General features: G+C 35.2%; 1 protein-coding gene across 1 annotated transcript in view; it reads left to right on the top strand.

The window, feature by feature from the left end:
* Positions 1-191: 191 nt before the first annotated feature.
* Positions 192-17,130, top strand: part of LOC107721987 (caskin-2-like) — a 70,505-nt gene continuing 53,566 nt past the window's right edge. The window contains exons 1-3 of the mRNA XM_016530216.1: positions 192-414; positions 792-1,142; positions 10,838-10,889. Of these exons, the coding sequence (XP_016385702.1) occupies positions 1,049-1,142; positions 10,838-10,889 (146 nt within the window). The 5' untranslated portion in view covers positions 192-414; positions 792-1,048. The remainder of the gene's footprint in view (positions 415-791; positions 1,143-10,837; positions 10,890-17,130) is intronic.

The following is a 17,130-nucleotide window of genomic DNA, read 5'->3' as shown; positions in this document are numbered from 1 at the left end:
ATTGGGAAATAACTGCTAAATTAGCCTTGATTAACACTTATGGTATAAATGCAAACTGTAAATATAACATGGAATTATTAAGAAATCTTTGGAACATTACATTCAGCAATTTGAACATACAGAGTATTTTATAGGAGATATTCGCATTTAGGGAATTCCTTTTTTTCTGGAATATTTAAGAGTCTTCACAGCGCACCTTTCAGGAAGAGCGAGCACCAGGGAGGCGCGTGACAGATCCGCGCGCGCTCACGCCTTGGTCACTTGTGTTGTGTCAAACACGTTCAATTATGGCATTGCTCTTTTGCGATTTCCCGAACAGAAACCGAAAACATAAACGGGATTATGCTTATTGAACTTCGTCGATTTAGTTGAATAAGTGGCTTCAAGCGCTTATATCGACCTGGCTACGCATTGGTGAGTATATATGTGATCCTACAGCTCTACACGACAAGTGCATTACTTCTTTACTATTTGATTAAATAACACTTACACAGGTAACCGGTCAGGAAAGTTGTCATTAATGCATAGGGTTATTTTCAACGTCTTATTATCCGTCCTACTGTACTTTCCATAACAATGAAACGATCACAGAAGCGCTCTTAGGTTTCATGGAAGTGATTGGTTGCTTGTTTATTGTAAATATATATATATAAAAAAAAAACAGATTCAAGATGTCATAAACTGTTTTCTTAAAACAACAACAAAAGTTGCGTTTTATGTACAAATATTATGTTAAAATGTAAATGACTGTATAGAACCATGATAATACAGCATGTCTGTTTTCCCCATAGGTTTCCCTGTGATGTTTCTGGCTGTAAGGATGGCTTACAGTCAGTATACTCCCCCTGCTCAAGAACAATCATCTACTTTATGTAGCATATGTAGCAACTCGAAAACTAATTAAAAGCTCAGTGTGCTAAATGTTTAGACCATATGTGTAAAAAACGATAAGGTAAACCAAAAGCCAAGTCCAAAGTTTCATGAACCGAGAAGATCATGACATTGTGAATCCAAATTGTAACACTTTTCTGGAAGCTGGACAAGAGCCATGGGCAAGGAGCAGGACCTTCTTCTGGCTGTGAAGAATGGAGACCTTCCTTTAGCTCATAAACTTCTGACCAAGATCAAGACCAACAGAAATAGTAAGTAGGCTGCTTTTTAAACATATTTCTTCTTTTGGCAGCTGTTGTTGTGTGTTGATGACTATAGTTTGCAGTATAGTGCAATTTTTAGTCATTTGAAAATATTAAACAAACTCATCATCATTGTCTGTACTGAGTCAATACATTATCAGCCACAGATCAGATTATACATCAATTAAGTATTTAATATCTTTAAAAAAAATTTCACATTTAAAATATTTTAAATGAGCTAATCTGCAACCTGATTCCTTGTATGCTCATTCTTGCAAACGTTGTTGTGTCATAGATTACACTTTAGTTGAAGAATTCATTTTCAAGCTCATAAGTTGTTGATTTGACTTGCCTAGATGTTGCTGTGTCTAATTTTAAAGGGGTCATATGATGCTGCTAAAAATAACATTATTTTGTGTATTTGGTGTAATGAAATGTTTATGCGGTTTAAGGTTCAAAAAGCACATTATTTTCCACGTACTGTACATTATTGTTTCTCTATGCCCCGCCTTTCTGAAACGCGTCGATTTTTACAAAGCTCATCGGTCTGAAAAATGAGGTGTGATCTGATTGGTCAGCTGTCCAGTGCATTGTGATTGGCCGGATACCTCAAGCGTGTGACGGAAATTTTACGCCCCTTATCTCTTTGGATTTGAGACTTTAGTCTTTGCAACTTTACAGATCTTCTTTATGCACCAAGAGCTTGTAACACTTCAAAGAGAAAGGAAAAATTGAAATCGCATCATATGACCCCTTTAAGATTAACCATCAGGGACTCATTTATTTAACATTATGAGCTGCAACAGCAATGGCAGTAGCACTAGACTAATTGCTTGAATCAAGCCTGTATGACACCAAACAACAGCTGCATCCAAACTGAACATGAAAAGACCATTAGCATCTATTGACCATTCCAGTAATGTATGCACTTAATGTAAACACTAGATGTAAATAGTTTCCTTCAGCCATCAACTGCAGTTAGACTGGTACAGTAAAGCCTTTTTTGGGGATTAAATTCAGTAGTCTGTCTGCTCATTAGGGGTCAAGGGTTGGTTATTTGGCCATGTTGGTGCAGTGCACCTGCAGAGGATGTTTTCAGGACCGTCTGCGTGTCTTCCCCAAGCAGATTGAGACTGCTTCGGCTGGAGGCCAAACAGGGTGAGTTCCTGTCAGGTCAGACGGTCAGTGAACTCCCCTGCATATCTGAAAGGTTATAGGCAGTCCAATTATGGTCATATTCTGCTACAGGATATTGATGTCAGTGTGAAATCTTTGTAAATTAATAATTTATTGTGTTCCTTGTCAGTCAAAATGCCCTATTGATCTTAATCACATCAAGGATTTCTTAAAGAAGTGTCTTGGAGATTTTTGGGACTGGGTTTGGTTTTACAAAACAAGGCAACATTAAGAAGTTCTCAGTAAGTAAAGTTCTCATGCAGAAGGGCCTCATTTACTTAAATTGTAACCTTGTTATTTTTCAAAGTTGCGATGAAACAAAAGTAGCGACAGATCATCAGATCTTTTCTTTTGTATACATCGGAGTAAAATAGATTATCAGAAATAATGTAGAGAGGGGACTTGGTTCTGTGCATTGCAAGCTGATTGGATGCAGTCACATCTGAATGCGAGCTTGAAGTCAAATTTAAGAAAGTGGGTTAAGCGGACTAAATGAATGGAAAAGTCCAGCATACAAAAATCAACTTACATCAATAGCAAGCATTTAAAATAATGCTTGCTATAGAGTTTTGATTTCATGCTGACATTAAGGAAAAGGAGGAATGGGTCAAAATAATGTTTATACTAATCAACAGCATACCCCAAATTCTGTTGATTGAGCTTACGGTTTCTTGTATTGACTTAACTTGAACATTAAAACCTGAAATTCTTAACAGCCTCCTTCCATTTTGCCAAAATCTGGAATTATGGTGTTCATTTTCACCTCCAACTGTCTTGTAAATCAGGGATAACCCATATGGCAAACTGACAGATTAACTTTAAAGAGAACTGGATTTCAACACACCGTTCACAGTACCTTAACAATGTCAGTCAGCTTTGCTTTCACTCGCTTTTGTTCCCTAAAAATGTAGTAGCCCTGTAAATTACTGAGGTAAAAATACTAGTGAGACATGAGTTGACTGAAAGCCAGTGAGTTTTTCCACGCAAAGCATGTTTTACACAAGCATGTACACGTTTTAATACTCTCTCCTCTTGTTCATGACAGATGGGTCAGGCTAATCAGGACTGTTTTGGAATCTGCTCAATGAGTTAATCCATGAGTGATGTTGTCAGTCATCGCTAGATCTAGTATAAACTGTGTAAGCCAACCGTTCCTTCAACTTAACAAACAGGTCCTGCATCTTACAGTCAGCTTTTAAATATTCATCGAAACTAGAGATTAAATAAAGGATGGACAGTATTATTCACATTATGTGAGAGCTCGCATGCATTTTCTATTTTTAGCTTAATTAGTCTACAGAATACAAGGCTACTGTAGAAAACACAAACAGCGCAGATCAGAAGACACGTACAACATCTCACATCTAGGTCCTCACATTTATTTGTCTGTTAGAAATGACTGCATGTGAATGCACTCTTCTGCCTTTGTTTTAATAGTCTTAAGGTGATTGCTGACCTAGGATTTACTGCTGATCACTGAACCGTGCTTCACTGAAAGATACGCATGACAATCGCAGCTTCTGTTGAATCGCGATCTCGATTCCATTTCGATTTATCATGCAGCCCTACTAGAGAGGATTTTCTTTTTCCCAAAAATGCTAATATTATCGCATTGGACTAAAACTTACTGACTTTGCTCACACAGGGTATACCAACTTCCTAGGCCTATGTACAATTCTTTCCAAAAAGAAATATAAAATCTGTGTTAATTGAAAGAAACAAGTTGACAAAATGATTTAATTGAAGATTTGGTGATAATATAGCTTAATTAGATTTTTACAAGCAATTTTTAAAAGGCTGGTCAGGAACCCAAATTATGTAAAGGATTTTTTTGCACAGTGCAAGGGGTAAGTTTTGTGTAGCCTAATCCCTGTTTTGCATCATTTCCACACTGTGCCTAAACCAGGCGAAACGGCAAAGTGACCAGTGATAAAAGATGACTCGCGTAACTTGAGGGTGGCATTTTAGTGATCATTTGGTTTCTGGTTTTGTGGCGATGCACTGTGAAATCTCATTGGTCCAAATCCCAGTCCACATAGCTGTGCATTTATATATCAAATATGTTCTGTTTCTTATTGTGCCATGAAGAGCTTTCGCCTTCGGCAAAGAGCGACAAACCACTTGTTGTTGGAAACACAGCATTGCTTCTGATTAGTACATGGTGTCAGAAAGCGATTGTTTGTAGCTATAATAAATATGGGCGTGATTTAGTTGTGTAGTTACTTAACTTTTCAGCTTTGATTTGTCTTACCTTCCCTGTTTCATTTCAGATTTCATTGTTAATGCAAATGATAGCAAATCTCTACAGGCTTCAGAAATCTCAACACATTCACATCCTCATTGACTTATGTAATAGGTAGTGTGCACAGTAATTTGGAAGCAAGAAATCACCACTTTGAATAATAATCAAAGGGAATAATCAGTCATTTCAGAATAAAAATATTTTAATAAATATTATTGCTCTTGTCCAAACTAAATAATCCAAACTAAAAAGACATGTCCTTTTTAGTTTGGATTATATTTGACCTTTGTGACCCAAATGTTCTGTATTGTCAAGCTGAATAATGACCTACATTGAGATTTAACATAATCTTTGGTATCACTATGGCCATTGGTCATATGATCCACTGAGCTTCAGCTCATTCAGAACAGATTTTTTAAAAACAAAACATTACTTTCCTGGTTATTTCCAACAACATTAATTTCACAAAAATTATTAATTGAAGCTTCCATGATAAAAATGTCCTGTTTAGAGAAAAGTCATTATGCACAGACTAGCAAGGTAAATTTAAGATTAATTCAAGCTGATTGGTTCTCGGCAGCTCTGTTTACAGTCATCAGTACCATAACAACTTTACAAAGGCAGGCGACGAAACCAGACTATGCAAGAGATATGAGATCAGAACATCATGTCTGCTTTCGTTGTAATGATTTTATCTTCATCCAAGACTAGGATCAATCTGTGAAGTTTATCTTAAATACCTTCTTTCTAACGTCCTCATTCATGATTGGGTAAAGATTTACATTTTGAGAAGGAATAGAAAGATAACCATCATGACGTCTTTGTTAGATGGCCAAAAGCTGTCACAGAACATGTTATAGTTTAGTTATTGTCAACAAAAATTAAGAATATGAAATTTAAGAGAAAATTTATTTATTTAATTAAAAAATAGTTTGAATGGAGTTTTAGTGCTCCATTTCATTAATGTGGCAGAAAAAGGATGAAGGAAAATGTTTATGTAATAATATGCATTGATTGTTTAATATGGACATATGGGTAGCCCAGTGTGGGCAAAATAAACTTTATTTTGTATTTCGCAGAATTAGAATATGCAGAATTAGAATTTATTAGTGAAACTTTGCCTTTCAGACATAGGTTTGATTGAGTCATTTGCAAGATCATTTGCATTATTTCAAATGTACATTCAGAAAGTAATTCACTTTTGTGCGCAGTCATGTGGTGCGTGTTGCATAACCAGGTCCTTCGTTTATCTCTGCTCATCCACTGACAGTGAGCTCAGACACCTTGACAATTTTCCAGTTGTTTTGTTCAGGGAGGCTTTCATCGTGTGGCAGAACGTTGTTTAAGACATGAGCCAAGATCCAGTGTTTTGGAAGGGTATTACAGTAAAACCTTTTTCCTATTTTGTGGTGGTAATTCCCTTTGAACACACTGTCACAAAGGCTCATGGGATAACAGTAATGTGACTGCTGGGTCTGGTGCGCCACACATAAAGATGCTGAAATCCTCGTGGGTAAAGGTGTATAGCTAGGTGGTTCAACCTTATGCAGAGATGAAAACTCCTCTATCTACGGTCTTCATTTTTAATGCTAGCTTATTGAGAGGTTGCTAATAAGGTGTTGCTTATAATTTTACTAATAAGACAAGTTGTTAGCTTGTATTTCACACTGAATTGTTTACTGGAACAAATTGTTGGTAGGTCATTCAACTCTGTTAAACCCCAAATTACTTCTGGCAAGCCAAACCAAATCTCTAGTGATCCATCTAATTAAAGTCATTATCTAATCTGTTGAGAGATTTACCTCCAACACCTGCTTCTGTTCCTGTACATTTCTGAAAAGTATTTAGTCTTTAGTAGTGTTCACACTTTTATGCTTCACTGTGTGTGTGTGTGTGTGTGTGTGTGTGTGTGTATGTTTGTGTATTTTTGAGTCATGAATATCAAGATGTTTATCAAGGGTTATTAGGGTTATTCTACTCCATTTGACATGAACAAAACATGTCTTTTGTTGTTGTCAAAATGTGTGATATTTTTAAAACCCTAATGACCTTGTCATTCTTTTTTTTTTGACTTATCATTATAACAGAAATGGCAGGTTAGTGACACAGCAACACTGACTTTGATTTGATTGTCAAAAGATTTTCAAGTAGGGATGTAACGATTAACCGCGAGCCGGTTGAAAATCGATTTAAATATGTGACGATTCAAATCGGTTGAGATGCTAAACAAATCGCGATTCAATTAGGGGTAGGAGTTTATATGAATGTATGTCTGAGGGGAACTTACTGTGTTTAGAAAAGTTTAGATGGTATTTTTTCTTTTCATCTTGCCTCTGTATAATGCATATTAAAGTTCATATGTGCAGCGCTCCTTTGTTTACAGCGGAAAGCAAGGAAACGTTTTAAGCGCCACCTGCTGGCAGAGAGTGAATCTGCATCTCATTTAGCTCGTCCGCTGTTTCATGCAGATATTTTTTATGTATAGTTTCACAAAACTGAAGTCAAACCATTCTGTTTTTGCTTCAAATTTCGAAACTATACAATCTAATTTAGTTTAAAAACTGCTCATGTTGCATGTATGCAGCATCTTTGTTTGGATCAGGATTAAAATGCAATGGTTGCCTCTAATTTTAAATGTAAAGAGCACAGACAAAGCCTTCTTTTGTTTATATGAAGAGATTTATTTGTGTTACTTATGTATTTGATTTGGGGCTTGTTTTAAAATTTCAATTTAGTTTTGTTATTTACATTTATATTATATTTAAATTGTCATTTAGCAGACGCTTTTATCCAAATTTGTAAAAAAAAATCAAAATCAAAACCGTGAATCGAATCGTGAAATCAAAACCGTGAATCGAATCGAATCGTGAGTTGAGTGAATCGTTACATCCCTATTTTCAAGTGTTGATAATGTTTAAAATAAATTTGCTTTGCAAATGTACTTTATCTAATTTTTTTCTCTTGAAATTATAGTAAAAGATTATGCCAAACATTTCAACTTTTCAGCTTGAGAATTTCCTTTACAGTCGATTGTTTTAAAACAAATTACTTAAACAATTTCATTGTAGAAGTGTATTCCTTTTTTTGTATTAGTTTTTAACACATTTTTGACATATGACACATTTTCTTTTATTGACTGATAAGTTCTCCGTAAGTGCAACATCTCATCGTCTTGTCTTCAGACATGTATAGACTACCGTTCAAAAGTTTGGGGTTGATATGATTTTTTTTAATGTTTATGAAAGTCTTTTATGCTCACCAAGACTGCATTTATTTGCTCAAAAATATAGTAAAAACAGTAATATTGTGAAATATTACAATTTAAAATATATATATTTTTAAATATCTTTTTGTTTTTTTATTTTAATATTACAAAACGCTATATATTCATGTTTGATGGCAAAGCTGAATTTCAGCCATTACTTTAGTTTTTTAGTGTCACGTGATCCTTCAGAACTCATTCTAATATGCTGATTTGATTCACAAGAAATTTATTTTATTTCTTCTTTTAATTTGAAAATGTCATTAAATCATATATATTTATATTTTATACATATGTATGAAACATTGGAAGTGTGTACTTAACTATGTTGCAAAATCTGATCTTCATTCAGATTTGGATTTGCAGTCTTATCTCAGAAGTTGTGTTTGGTAATGACGTGGCATTAATTAAAGACAATCTAAGAGCTGACATTAGTTTGACATTTTCACAGATGCATTTTCAGTGACATTATTGTTAGCATAAACATGCCAAATGTATATTTAAGGCTATTGTTGATTACACCTCAGACACTCTGTGTTCTCACATGTTTACATCCAAACTTCAGATTCACTCAATACATGTATGCTGTTGTGATTTTAAAGGTTTTTGAAGGGTGATTATATTCCTAAGGAAAGATGGAATGATGCCTTCAAGCATAAAAAAAACAAGCAAACAAAACAACAACAACAGGCCCTGTGACAATAAATGACTTGATACAGGGTGTCCTTTAAATTGGCTCATTATGTTTATTGTGTGGGTTTAGGGAGTGGTTGAGTCCTGTGGCTCATTTCATTTGAGAGGTGCCCACATTAGAAGCAGCTTTTCCATTCAACGAGAAAAGACCACTGCTGACAGACACAAAGGGTGTTTGTGTTTGAACGCACACTTTTGTGTAGATACTGTGAGCAAGGGAGAGAGAGGGGGACATAGATGGAAATTGAGAGATTGGGTGGGTTAGCCATGTCTGGAATGTTGCCTCATGTTGAAACTCGAACTCCTCTTGAAAGACCCACAACATCAACTTTTTTCCCCTTCCCCTGCAGTAATAAGTTCATAGCTCCATTGGCATCGTTCCCTCTGCCCGCTGGCTGTGGCGTGTAGCCCTCAGTGGGGTGGTTCTGTTGGAGTACAACAGGGCCTGTGATTAGCCCAGCATGAGCCACAGGCATGGCTTAGAGACCCCTCAGATCCATAGGAAATCAGTGCAATGTGAAGCAAACCGTGTTAGGCTACTTGGATCAACCAAAATAGGGTATAGCTATAGGACCTGCATTTATTTGTCTACTTCGCATGTATACTACTTTTTTTTTTTTTTGCGCTTCTTGTTCAGTTTGCTTCTTGTTCTGTCACCACATTTAAGCATACGAAGCTTACTCTTTCAGTTTTTATTTAAAAAAACATTTTCCATGAAAATTTGAGTTAGAGTAGTTTTGTAGTAGCATGATAAACACAATGAGGCTGTAAAAGCTGGATGTATAAAATTGTGTGAATTGAAATGTGTTGTGTGTAGCGAAATTATGTTTTAAAGACATGCAGTACATTTTTTCACATACAGTACTGTACACATCCTTGCATTCTTTGTCTTTAACGGTCAACCATGAAAGGCCTTTTCACTCTCCTAAATACAGGAGTGAAATATTTTTTTCTGATTGGTTTTAATCCAGAAGATGTGGGGGGAGAAATTCATTGCATCGTGATGGCTCCCACTTTGCTGGAGGGAACAAATAGTTCTAGATCCAATTTCTTGAAGTTTTCTCTGATTTGGAGCAGAAGAGAGGATCTTTTGTGAGGGTGATGGATTTAGATATATAAATTGGATGGAAGGGTTTCTGAGCAGGTGAATGATTGGTGTTTAGAGGATGTAAGAACAAAAAGAAAAGTTTAGGTTTTTGGCATTACTTTAAAGTCAAGATGGGACAGGCAGCTGTGTGTGTATTGACAGGTAAGGGAACACAGTTTACATTTGCAGTTAAGACTCTTCATTTCCATGTTTGTTTGTGATAAAAGAGGTCAGATGCTGTGTAGCTCAGAACTCGTTTTAAACGATGACGCAGCTCTGTGTTGTTTAGAGGACAGACTTGTCTACTGTCACTGACAGTTGGGACAGTCTTGCTCTGCATTCATTGCTCTTCACTTAGTGACTTAGATCACATTTTCCCTTTAGCGACAGATGGAGTAAAAAAAATCTTTCAGCATTTTATATTTTTTTATGTTTACAATGCTTACAAAGCTGCTCTTTATTCTGTAAATATTCTACTTTTGTTTTCTTTTACTTCTCCACATCATTAGAACATTCTAACTTCCATTATAGAACAGTTAAAATAGGCCTGTTAATCTGATTGGTGAAGGAGCGTTTTCTGATTCTGATAAAAACAGTCCAACAGCATTGGGACTTTTCACTGTTTGTATCACTTCACATGTCTGCATTTATAAATGTTCCAAAAAAGAAAACAAGGAACATTTATATTCAAGTTCTTTGTCATTTAGCATTAAAATTATTTGTGGTCACTCTTATGTAAAGCAGAAAATGCAAGCCACTTTTTTTTGCTCTTGTCCTTATTCTATACATGGAAAAGTTTATTCAGAAAAGTCCTTCCTAATTTGGATGGTTAAGATCCTGCATGGCTGTTAAGACGGTAATATTTGGAAGGATTAAATAATGAGAACATCTTAAGTATCCCTTTAAGACTGTTTGAACTGAGTTGACTCTTCAGTTCATATGCAAAAAAAAAAAAAAAAGTTATAATCAAAAAAATGTGTTTACATGCAAATATTGTTCAGATGACAAAATAGGCACGTAATGAATGTTTTGTTACTTACAGAGAAAAAAAAATAACATGACATAACCATCAATCTATGTTGTGTTTGAGTACAAAACAATTGCCTGTTGAAAGTTTGAAACAAGTGCTTTCATGCCATAATATCATCATGCCTCACACCTCTCTAATGGAGGGATCAGCAGCTGACTGATTTGTTCAAAACATCACATCATGTCCTGACTTTTATTTCCATTTGTTTCTCTAGAGTTGCTGGGCTCCCCAAAGAGGCTGAATGTGAACTACCAAGACCAAGATGGGTAAGTTCTCATATTTTCCATTCGGTCAGTCCAAATTGTGGAGAACAAGGAAACTACCGTATTGGCCCGAAAACTATATATATATATATATATATATAGTTTCCTTATTTCCCACATACTGTATATAGAAGATTATTTTTCTTGAAGATGATAGTTAATGTTAATGTGTTGGACTAAAAATAAAGCTTTTTATTATAAAGGTGCATAAAATCAATCAATGAAATCAATGCAGCCAGTCAGTTCCTAAAAGAAAAACAAAACATGTGCTCACTGAAACAAAACAAGCTGACAAAAAGACTGAATTTGAGAATAATATAGCAAAATGTGAAATTTACAAGCAGTTTTTAAAAGGCTGGTCATTTTTGACCAAGAACATCAAATTAGACCAAAAAGGATTTTAAGCGCAGCACAAGGGATATATGCAGGAATTATAATATTTTGGTGGGTTGTTTTGTGAGTCATCCAAACCTGTCCCCTTTATATTTAAAAATGTATGCAGTAAACTTGACTCAAATTCTCAAATTTATGAATTTTCCATGTTTCATGTTGAGAAGCAGATTGAAGCAAAGACAGTACATCAGACACAGCTACACAAAAGCTTTGGTCACATTTATGTGCACCTTTGACTCATCAGAACATTGCGTGTGTGTCCCACCTGTTTAAACACAGGAAATGTGCTGTTGTATCATGTTGACGTCCTTCTGCTTTACTAGAAGGTGGTCTATGCTTTCCAATGCCATTGCTAGTCAACACTTATTCAAGTTCAAAACCCTTAACAATCTTGTTGAAAATGAATTGTCACAAAAATATGAATAGGAAAAACAAAACACCTATGTATATTTTTATTAATATTACTTAACCTATGTATCAATATGTTTAACTATATGAACGTGTTATCTTTGACTAATATTTAAATTTGTTTGATGATCTGAAACATTAAAGTGTGACAAACATGCAAAAAAATAAGAAATCAGGAAGGGGGCCAACACTTTTTCACACCACTGTATTTAGTTTTTTTTAAGCATCTTGAAACTCTACAACAATCTATGCATTGTTTCTGCACTCAGAGAAGAGATGCATTCTAATCAGTTCCTAAAGCAGTAATGGAGTTATAAATAACATGAATTAATTAAACAGAAGAATATATTACCTGCAGGACATAACTGAATATTTGACTTATCCACTAATTATCATTTCCTCTGTGTAGAGTCTTCTGCATTAACAATAGTGTTCCCCTAGTAAATTAATTAGTGAACAAAGATAAAACACTTGGCATTTTTAGGTAGGTTTAATCACTTATTACAAAATGATCTGTATAATTTTGCCTTTCTGCGTTTAAATGTGTTTTTTAAAACAAATTAATGATTTATTAAAGTGTGTGTTTTTTTTAGCCACTCATCAGTATATTACGTTATTGGCATTATAATGTACATCGTGAACTACAGTATATAGGACATGGAATTGTTCACTACAGAATTCGGACAACATTACAAAATGTCTGGCATTCGATGTATTGCACCGTATAGGTAAAAGGGAGATTATAATACGATATTTACTTGAATAAATACTGAACTGACTTACAGGTAAGTCATGATTTTTGTACAGTAGTTTGTATTGTAAGAATTAGGGCTGTCAAAGTGATTAATTGCATCCAAAATAAAAGTTTGTGTTTACACAATATATATTTGTGTGTGTATTGTGTTTATTTATATTAGGGCTGTTAATAGATTACAATTTTTAATCTAATTAATCACACCCTTTTTCTGTGATTAACTCTTTCCCCGCCATTGACGAGTTATCTCGTCTTTTAAGTTTAAACCCTTTTTGAGCACTCCCGAACACTGTAAGGTAACGTTGTACTTCTGTGTTATTTGCATACATATTTATTTCTGAAATGCTGGAAAGTATTTAAAAGGGCAATACTTCATAACTGCTCCACCAGAGCGACTGGGAGCAGAAAGAGAAGAAAAGCATGTAAACATTCGAAATGGGTCTGTATTATGGCAGCAGCAGGTATGCAATACAGTTTTAAAATGTGTATTATAAACCGATATATAGGATCGCGTAGAATTATATACAACTATAGCGTGTCTATTTTCCTTAAACAGGAGATTTAAACAATCAAATAATAAATAGGATTATATATTATAAAATATGCTTGGAATAATAAGAATAAATTTTTTCATAAGTATTTTTAAATACATATTACACAATAATAAGAATAAATTTGTAAATAAAATTAATTTTATTTACAGCAGACAGTCATGTGACTGGCCATGTGAGCAGCGCGTTTCCGGGTTCGTAGGATCACAGAACTCGCTCCTCCACTGTGAATAAATCGCCATCCGAATCCATAAGTTTTATCACTGAGGTGAGAAAAATATGTGAAACAATTACCGTCCGAATCGGGCTAAAGATGAGTTTTTACGGCTTTTCGTGTTTTCACTGTTATACACTTGGGGGCGCTATTACACATCTTCTGAACGAGTACAAAACCTCCCGAACAAAAACACACGTGAACAGGACCAAAGTAAACCAAAAGATTGAAGGGTGATTCTCAAAAATCTGTATTTTCTGCAAGCTTTTTTCAAGATAAATTTAGATGTCTTTCCAAAAAAGGACACTTAGAAACTCCAAAAGGACACCAAAGAACCAAATGATATAAGGAGCCCATATAAGCACATATGATAGATTAAAAAAAAGCAAAAAAACATTTCAATTGAATTGTATAGAATGTGTACAGTGCAACAGCAAATAGCTTTTTTACATTTTAGAAAAGTCAAGTTGCAATACCGAACAGGACCACATGGTGATGCCAAAAAAAACCTAAACCAACCAACGGGGATGTGTTGACAATGATGTGTTGACAATCCGTTCAGTCTGTACTTCACACAGCGCGATGAGTTGCTTGCACTTTTCAGAGACAATCACAGAATATGACAGAGCTCGCATTTAAAAGCGAAACGCACTGGAATGAGTAATTCACTGAAAACGCAACGCGAGTCTCTGTTCTCTCTGCAATCTCTGATGTAATCAGCCTGGTTTCCTTTATATTAGCACTGTTTTGGACGAATTGTTTGAATGCATAAAAAAATCCTCGACTTCATTTTGCTCGTGTCGACTAACCGGCAAAATACCGGAAGTGGCGCATTTCACAGACGAGAATGTATAAAACACATTAGTCTGTTTTCCAAGGCTGCATGATATATTAAACCCATGTAAAAATCATAATTAAGCATAATTGTGAATTCACAAATGCTACGATTTAATTAAATAATTATGCGATGCAGTTCTAATACAGTATATGCGTTTTAATTATTTACATACGTGCAGGTTAAGTACATTTAATAAAATATTCTTAAGTAAAATTGTTGATTTTTTTTGGGGGGGGGAATTAATCGTTTAGATTAATCGATAAATTAGTCGATATATTAATCGAAATAAAAATAGTCGTTAGTGGCAGCCCTAGATGACAGCCCTAATTTATATGTATATATAAATACACACACATACATGTATATATTTAAGATATATATATTTATATATAAATTCATATTTTAATATATATATATACACACACACACACACATGTAAATGTTTCTTAAATATATACATGTATGTGCTTGTATTTGTATACATATAAATATACACAGTACACACACAAATATATTGTGTAAACAAAAACTAATTTTGGATGCGATTAATAGTGATTAATCGATTTGACAGCCCTAGAAGAATTAAACATATAATGCATCCCAATGAATGTAGAAACTTGCCTTTTTTTTACTGTTAGTTTACTGTATGCCTGGAAGATGCATATTAAAGGCTCCATGTCATGAATTGTGTTTGTTTGTTGAGCCTAGCTGTGGTTTTGTCTGCTTTCACAGTGTTTGCTTAGATTCTATCTATTCTGCTGTAACACCTTCCTGCGCAAAGAGGAAAAAGAAAGTGCATAGATGCTTGGCTAGGAGACAAAGTTGTACTTCTTGTTGTTGCCATTTTTCCTCAACATGTTACACAAACTACCAGCATTATAGATTTTCTGTGGACTATATCTTAGTGTTAGTCAAAAGCAATGTGACATGGTTTGACTCGTTTTCCCATGACTCTTCCCATGATTCCTTTCTGCTTTGAGCTACCAGCAATGTTTGAAATTAAAGCTCAGACTATTAGAGAAAGCCACAGATCTAAAGCTTAACTCTTAAAAATACTGGACAGACACTTTGGGAAATATTGTCTGGGGTTGAAACTGCTATGTGTATATTTTGTGTGCATTTGAGCTCATAACCAATAAAGCAAGTGTACATGAAAAAAAGATTATGTACAGTGGGGAAAATATTTATTTGATTCCCTGCTGCTGATTTTGTAAGTTTGCCCAATTACAAAGAATTGAAGGGTCTGTAATTTTTATGGTAGTTTTATTTTAACGTATACCAGTAATGGTGTCTCAGACCTCTTTGTGTTCAGACTTTTGCTTTTTGGATCTAGTCCAGTTCAGTGTTTGATGGCTGACATTATGGCCTCCAAAACTGGAAAATTTTATCTTTTGCACAAAAATATAAGTTTCATACACCTTTGTAATATTTATTTTGAATTGTTTTCCTTGTCTATGTAATAGTGTTTTAAAAAGCACAGGATTTCTGCTGTTTTTAAGACCAATGAAATCATAGCCTTTTTCATTTTAATCATCACATTATGCTATATGACAATTGTCTTTCCATCCCCATTGTACTTTTTATGGCCTTAAATTTGATACCAAAAAGGACCAGCGAAAAAGGCATGCTGACATTGAGATAGAAAAAATAAATAAATTGGACCAATAAAAGAAAAGAAAATATAATATAATAAACTGCTTTAAATTTTTCAGGTACAGTACAGGTATCCTTAAATGCAGCATTTAAGTAAGAAATGTACTAATCAAATGAAAAAAATAAAAATGAATATTATTAATCGTATGAATAATAGATTCTACTCATTCTCATATTAGGCGGCTGTACTAGAACTACATACTGCACAGATCAGTTACACATGCATTTCCCAGATGTTTACATTCGATTGAGACAAAACCAACTGTGTTTATGTGAACCATGGGTGTTTTTGACCGTTGAAACAAACGTTAAAGAGAGTGTAGTTTAGCCCCCGCTGGGATGTGCGCGCTCGTAGCCTATATCAAAAAGTTTAAACTGGCAAGGCGCACAGCCGTATCTCTCTTACACAGTTTGGAAGTGGTTGAAATTAAAATAAACGAGTGTACGTTGTGAACGAACAATTTGTGGAGATCTGCCAGAAGAAGCAGCCTATGAACTGCTGATTTGTACGGAAACATCTGATGGCCAAACTACATCGGAATTCGCAAATGGAAAAATTAAGTGAGCCCGGGCCAATTTGTGTTCACAATGCCCGTTTTTAGCGAACCGTACCTTTAGCCGAAAGCGAACCGTACTCCGACAACCTCCTGAGATGGTCTCGGTTCGCTTCTGAGGGGTCTGAGATCGTTTGGAGTGTTCACATATGGGCCAAAAATCACGCGAACCGCGCTCAGACGCCTGAAAAGGACCAAGTGTGAAAACACCCTAAATGGTTGCAGGCTGGAGCACTAAACACACAGTAGTTTGTTTAAGCTTTTAATTCATTGTCCTTTTGCTTACATTTACATGAATGGATGCATAAGTATATTACAAGTAAATTATTCATTCATTCTTCACAAGAATGAAAAAGAAATCTTACTAAATTCTAACAAATGATGAATTGAACCAAGACAGTGTTTTAATCTATGCCAGTTTGAGCTTTTCAGACATGTGAAGGAAAGATTGCACAGAAAGGTAGTTGTGCCTATTAGGGCTGTGACGGTGGCCGTGACAACCTAGTTGTCTACTGCCACCGGCGGTAGTGCACGTGACGTCACGCACTCTATAACAAGCATAATACAAAGTTTTGTATACAAGTGTAATAACAGTAATAACAGTAGCGGATGGTGTTCTTGGGGTCATAGGAAGCATTTCTGTCCCTCCAAACACGGCGAGTCGAGTTAATGCCAAAGAGCTCAATTTTGGTCTCATCTGACCACAGCACTTTCTCCCAAGCCGTCTCTGAATCATTTAGATGTTCTTTGGCAAACTTTAAACGGGCCTGTACATGTGCCTTCTTGCGCAGGGGGACCTTGCGGGCGCTGCAGGATTTCAGTTCATTATGGCGTAGTCGGTTACCAATGTTTTGTTTTGTGACTGTGGTCCCAACTGGC

Source organism: Sinocyclocheilus rhinocerous, unplaced genomic scaffold (genome assembly GCF_001515625.1).
Source record: "Sinocyclocheilus rhinocerous isolate Xijiao unplaced genomic scaffold, SAMN03320098_v1.1 scaffold1385, whole genome shotgun sequence".
Taxonomy (NCBI): domain Eukaryota; kingdom Metazoa; phylum Chordata; class Actinopteri; order Cypriniformes; family Cyprinidae; genus Sinocyclocheilus; species Sinocyclocheilus rhinocerous.
Note: the sequence above shows the minus strand (reverse complement) of the source record. Positions and strands in the feature narration are given on the sequence as shown.